We start from the raw sequence: 7,281 nt of genomic DNA on the forward strand, positions 1-7,281 counted from the left end.
CCCAGAACTAAAAAGGTTGTAGCACCACTGGTATTTAAGGCTTCTTTGTAGACATCACTTCACTTCGTCTGCGATAGAATTGAAATATACCTAAGCTAATTAACGAACACTTGTTTATCAATACATTGTTTCTGAGCCGATATGCCCTGGATATATATACACAATGTCATTAGTAGTCACGCCAAGGTAGAAAAAATTACTTAGATTATATCATAACATATATCTTATAATATATATAAATTACGTGTCACGTTGTTTGTCCGCTATGGACTCCTAAACTACCGAACCGATGTCAATCAAATTTGCACACCGTGTGTAGTTTGATCCAACTTAAAAGATAGGAGAGCTTACATCTCAATTTATACCCGCAATATTATTTTATTGCAAAATATTTGTTTATTATTTGATAGTCACAATTCTAACAGACGGCGCTGTGTTGAAAGTACCAACGTTTCACATAAGCTACAATTTAATGGCATAACCACCATAAAGCATGGTGGTCCCCATGACTGGTGTTCTCCTACCATTTCCCTTGAATAGTTTGCTACTATGTAATATAACTAAAACCTTAGCCACAGCAACGCCTGGCCGGTCTGCTAGTATATATATATATCAACACTAGCGGACCCGACAGACGTTGTCCTGTCTTAACTATGAATATTGATTTCAAACTGGTATAATGAATTAAAAAATATTTCAGAAACAAAGTGTTTATTATTCTAATGCTTTATGTTATACAACATTCTTTGTTTGTTTTTCTGGCTCGCATATTATTATATTATCAATATAATAACTCCGATCGAAGCATTTATTTTGAACGATATTCATTTTTCTTACATCCTCTGACGATATTTGCAGCACGCATTCTGTCAATGTTGTGTTATGTCAAACGCCATAAGGTTACACCAAAAAGTTCGAATTGTATGGTGGTTAAGTATTCTTGAATTTTCTAATTTTACGTACACTGCTTTAGGGACCAAACCCTTGAATTTGTTTAAATTTATTTTTATGATTTTTTAATTATTTTATCACTGTCAGTAAAAAAAATTGTAAATACTGTATACTTGATTGTTATTTTTAGATTTAAATAAATGATATATTAAATAATAATAAAGATATATATTTATTATTATATGTATTTAATAAAATAGTTTGAATAAAGTTCACCTGATGTCCTGGGTTCACTTACCGCGTAAAATAAGTTTCTTGGGTATGACGCCTAGTACTTCCGTATGACGAGTAATAATGAAACACGTAGAAAAGTGCTTGTCTCAGGTCTTAATGCAGAACCGAGACTAGGCCGCAGAGTAGCCGAAAATCTTACTAGCAAACAAATTATCGAGTTCGAAGAACAGGATATAAACGATTGTACTGAATTGGACACAATTAATTGAATCGTTCTTATCGATTCGTGTTTGGGAGCTACTATACGAAAATAAAAATATTGCAGATTGAGAATATTTATTGCATCGTAAGATTTTGTAATAATTTTATACCTGTCGCTTATGTTTTTTTTTTTCTCATGTATTTAATTCAAGTTTCGGAAGAACTTAAGGTAAGTATTGCGACGCGGAAGTCGTTTTAAAGCTCAACAAATGAAGAAAAACACAGTAAACAGTAATTTCTGGGGAAGTCATAATTTAAAATAATTAACATAATATATACAGCTAATAATTAAAAAATTACCAATTGTGCAAAAGTAAAAATATTAATTTAAATCTACTAATAAAATTCTTGGTACAAAAATAACAATACAACAGTAAGTCGGTAAATCCTATTGTGTAAAATAGAAATAATTTTGGGAAAATATCTCGCTATTAAGAATGTATCTTAAATCGTGGGACAACCTACCAAAACTAGTTTCCGAGTTTTTATAGACCGACTGATGAAATTAGTTGACCTTGCTACAACTTATTACACAATACGTGTTAAGCTTAAAACTTAATTAATGCCGTAAAATTAACCTCTACAAACGAAATGTTACATTAATATTTAGTTAAAATCCTCGTAATATTCGATCAAAATTAAAAAAAAAAATGTTCTTTTCTTGTGTTTTAAGACCAATCACGCTGTTTTTTTTACGCTGGATGCCCTCTAGACTGATGGAAATAAAAGTTTAAGAGAGACACCTCTCCCTTATTGAATCAGAATGCTAAGAATGCTAAATATTTATTATGACTATAAGAAGTTATAGAAGCCAATTATTGTCAATAGAAAAAATATTATCATAACGAAAATTACACAGTTAAGGGCTATGGGTAAATCGTTCATAAAGTGAAATTTAATGGATGTTGATTGAGTTGAAAAATACGATTCATTCTTAATAATAGCCACCCATATAATCGTGTTGTATGTGCTCCGGTGCCTAATAACGTGTGGTAAGCGTTACGCCACGTAAATTCTATAGAATCAAACGTTTTTCGACGAAGAAATCTAAGATTAAATGTAACATTGTAATGATTTTATATACCTGCCTCATTCCTAAATGGCAATAAAATTCTAAATCACGCGTAAAACTATATATTTTTTATAGTTAGTCAGTTTCATAAAGTAATTAGATAAACTTGTTTTTGTAGCAATTACCTTTACTAATATAACAAGGAAATTTACCGTCGTCAGGAAGTCGAACAAATCTTCAAACACATTCAATAATAAATAAATTTAAAAAATGCCCAAAGATTATGAAGCAGCCCTCTTGAACAACGGTTATGATTTTTTCGTTCTCTATAAACCCATTAATTACACCAAAGTTAATTATGACAGTCAAACACGATGGGTTTATTTCATAAGTTCTGAATCTAGATCCAATAAGAAAAGTCTTTATACAGTAATTTGGATCGACCCGTTTTAATGATCTGATTGTCCATAACCGGTTTATAACCAACGCTTTTTAGTAAAATTCCACAGTATAAAACAGAATGTCATATGGCGATTTCACTTCCTCGATTCGTATTATTATTTGATATAGCGTGTCTAACTTAACGTGTACTTAGTAAAATTGTTACATGGCAAGGGTAGAAAGGATTCGGCAGTACTACATATAATGCCTAAACAATGCTTGATGACTAGAACCTTCTTAAAAGCGCACAGATTATACGATATTGAATGAACTACATACATTAACGGACATTTTTCATTGTCCATTGAGTAAACTGTCAAGAGTTCCACTATTTGTCAGTGCCTATAGTGCACTGTTCTTAAGTTTTTTTTATCGATTTCAGGTTCATTAGTCTTAATATTCTTCAGCTTGTTATTCGTAATTAAATTTTAATGTTCGTTTATCGTGTGGGTATTTTTTAGATTTAAATTCTTGTTAATTAAGGGTCTCCCGTAAAGACAATATTATATTTTTGTAAATAATTAAATGAATACAGCGAGTTGAGCTTGCGTTGTGACAATTAGAGCACAGGGCCCAGAGATAATAGATCCAATAAAGTAAAAAGTAAATAGGGTATGTTTGTCGAAACCACGGCGAAGGGCTCGATCTTAAAACAGCTCCAAATTTTTTCTACATGTTTTCATCACTCGGCAATGGTACACCCATGCAATAATGTGGTGGTGTATGTTCTTTAACCCCATAGAATTTAATTACAACATCATGATTGAATGAGAGAATGTACACATTTTTGGCTTTAACCTAATTCACTGGGAACTGTGACCATATCATTTATGTACATTATGCATGTAAAAATATCAGTTTTTTAAATTTGTTTAAGGTGTCCAAAGCTATGTGCCTCCTTTATATTACTTGGGGCACTACATACTAGTCGTAAAGAAGGATAGAAAAAAATTGGAGCTGTTTTAAGGTTGAGCCGTGATTCGAGAAATTTACCGTAAACAGGGCTGTACAAAGACGCTTCAAGAATCTAGTAGTAACAAAATATTACAAGACTCAACGAGATGTTAAAATAGAACCCAACTTTGCGCGTTGCCACTTTGGACAAGCTGGTTATGTGACAAACTGAGGGGTTCTATCTGAATAGCCGAAAAATGGCAGAACGAAATAGAGAGATGCCAGAGCAAAGAGATATGCTTGTGAGCTAAACATCCTCGTTGTTATTTGTGCTTAGTAAGACAATCATCGCACACGGGGTTTATAACCCACGATCTCATGGTTGTGGAAATATTTAGTAGCTACTAACAGTACTTTTAATTGTCTTTTTGGGTTTTCAAATGAGAACAACCAAGGAAGTATGTGAAAAGTTTTTTATTAATCAATCGCCCCTTTACCGTTAACTTCACGTCTAAGCATTCCACAGCCTCTTAAATAATTTCATTATGTACTAAAACTAGTTCGCCACATACCTAATTAGGAGACCACATCTTCAATAGAGAATTTAAAAAAAAACACCTGTACTTTTTTACAAATCGACAGCCGTGCGTGGACTGTTGTTGTCTTAAGCATTATTTCTTATTTAATGCAAGGAACTCAAGGTTTATTGTAAGCCTTCTTTAATACAGATATATAATATGTCATAATAATATGGCGGCTAACTACCTACATAGTTGTTTTTTTAATAAGAATTCAGTTATAACCGATCAAAGCACGAAGCATTTTAAATGTAAATGTTAAATCAGATTTTATTTATCCGTTTATATAAAAACCAGTTAAAACCAACGAAATCTTGTGTTCATTAAATTTTATATGCTTAGCTTAATTTTATATTATATTTATTAAAGAATCATAACTAATGTTACATTTATCTGTTCCGGCAATCTAGAACGTCACAGACTTTTTTTAAACTTAATCCAAACTCTTATTATGAAGCTAGTTAACTTTTTGCTGTGTTGATTTACACACAATAATAAATTAATTAAGGCTCTATAAAGCTCACGTGGTTCACGCGTCCGTTCACATCTATATATTTTAATTTGTATAAAATAGATATGTAGGGAACCTATCTATTTTATACAAGTTTACGATGTTTATTTAAATCGTTATTCAAGATATGAATATAATAAATAACAATTAATAATTCTAAGAATCCTCATTAAAATTCCATTACACAGTGTTACGAAATCTTAAAATAATCTTAGTTATTTTTATTACTACAGTAAATCTTTTAGCACATAATCTAATAAAATCAAACTATGTTCTTACCTGGGGAGAATTATTATATGTCACCCTCTGCTGATCCACGGAGGATGTAATAAGGGGCTCATGTTCTTCCGATCCGGCAGTCATTTTGATTTTTTAAGCAATTAAAAAAAATATAAAAAAATCACACAGACATCACACACATCCAGTAAACAGGTTACACTTATATTGATATTTTAATTGGCGGGAATTCGACAGCGCGCGCTAGCGATGCGTTTCGGTTGACGGTGGTCGCGTTACTGTGCGCCTCGAGTCTCGACTCTCGAGCACGTAAATCATTCCTTAGCTCATCATTCTTTGTCTTCTACTATAGACAATATACTATTTTCTTGGATAATATTGAGATAGTGATAAGCTAATGTGTCTAAATATGTCGAGATTTTGCGTTAATTTACTTTGCGCGTTTTATACGATCGAAGATATAATTGTATATATCCGAACCGATTATAGGTACAAAAAATATACACACCAAAATATTTTTGCTGATGTTTCGAAATTTTTGGAGAATATTATATTGAAGAATATTTATATTGCTAATTTTTAAATGCTTTTTCACATTTCGTTCTAATAAAACACTTAATTTAAAAACACAAGTACATAAAATGGAAATACGAAAACAAAATCTACCGTATTTCTGAAGCTATGAAGAAAACAAATTGATTATAATATTTAATTGTTTATTCAAAAATCATATTTGAGATAGCAATAAAATTACAATTATTATATTTATACAATAAACGAATATGTTTTACATTTGTGTAACTTGTAAGTATATGATAAATGACACAACAAAGGAACTATTGTATGCAGACTTGAGATGTATCGTGAAATCTAAATATATGGCTAATGTATACTATAAACTAAACTTATCACACGTGCTCTCATGCATTATTTGGTGAATTCTATACAGATTCAACAGTACGAAACAATCAATATTTTGGCACTACTGGACGTTAAAAATTAAACCAACCCTCAAAACTCTGCAATTTTATTGAAAACAAAAATTTCTGGTTCACGTTCGATAAGGCATATCTTTGGATTTTCGCCACAAAACAGTAGTACCACCACACATTCAACGAACAAGCTCCCATGCTTATATAATATAAATAATATTTACATTGCACAAACGCAGTTCGTGTACTTAAACTTATTTGTATAAAATCGTATAAATTTATAAGATATTTAGCACTAAAGGGAAGCATACTAGTTTGCATTCGACGTCAATATAATAGAAACGTCATTTTTAAGCTGTAAATTGTCACCGAACAGTTGATGCGACAAAAATATGACCGGATTCTATTGTTATGGCAGATAATTATAATATGAAACATGTTCCTGAAATTTCATACGTATAATTTTATTATAAGTTAACAATTTTTCTATTAACAGTATTCGATGCAAAAAAATCTTAATTTCGTATTATTAAAAAATATGGTGAAATTATCATTTCACCGTAGCAATTTAATAATAATTGATAATTAATTGCTGATGTAATTATAATCGGTTCAACATTCAAACACTTTAATATAAAATCAATTACTTAATGTTTTTTTTTATTTTTAAGTGAGAGAAAGTTTTGTATCAACTTTAATAACTTAGAAATCTCAAGCAAGTTATGAAAATGCTTAACTTAAACTTAAATTGGCAGTTGTTAATCTTAAATTGTTATTGTCGTATAGTTCCCGGCACGTAAGTTGTCAATTTACAACGTGTACCAATTTACAACGTGTACCAATTTACATCGTGTACCAATTTACGTGCAAACTAAGAATCCCATCTGTCAAATGATGATAGGATTTTGACAGAACAGCTAGCTCTGATGAATCCTGTATGTCAAATCCGAAACGTTTCTGACATAAGAGGGTCACACTTAGTCACGAATCTACGGGTGAGATTCAGAAATGAGACTTAGCACGAATTATGACTCCCGTGAAAATCAAATACGGAATTGTTGGGGCTACATTTCTGGTCTGAATCTTCGGGTAAATATTATTATCTTGTGCGAGCTTTCCCCCACGTGCCGAGATCTATATTATAATATGTAAATGACAAACTGATGTTTGAATACACAAATCCCACTGGCTGGCTAATACAGCTAACGCGCTTCATTTGATCGCTTGTGTATTTGGCTACAAATAAACCTAAGTTCAGTACACGACACCATGAGGTAGTCAGACGTTATA

At 31.5% G+C, this 7,281-nt stretch overlaps 1 protein-coding gene across 1 annotated transcript in view; it reads right to left on the minus strand.

Moving 5' to 3' along the window:
* Window positions 1-5,353, minus strand: part of LOC125049302 (protein white) — a 38,206-nt gene extending 32,853 nt beyond the window's left edge. The window contains exon 1 of the mRNA XM_047648448.1: window positions 5,102-5,353. Within this exon, the coding sequence (XP_047504404.1) occupies window positions 5,102-5,185 (84 nt within the window). The 5' untranslated portion in view covers window positions 5,186-5,353. The remainder of the gene's footprint in view (window positions 1-5,101) is intronic.
* Window positions 5,354-7,281: the final 1,928 nt, after the last annotated feature.

Source organism: Pieris napi, chromosome 5, assembly GCF_905475465.1.
Source record: "Pieris napi chromosome 5, ilPieNapi1.2, whole genome shotgun sequence".
NCBI lineage: Eukaryota > Metazoa > Arthropoda > Insecta > Lepidoptera > Pieridae > Pieris > Pieris napi.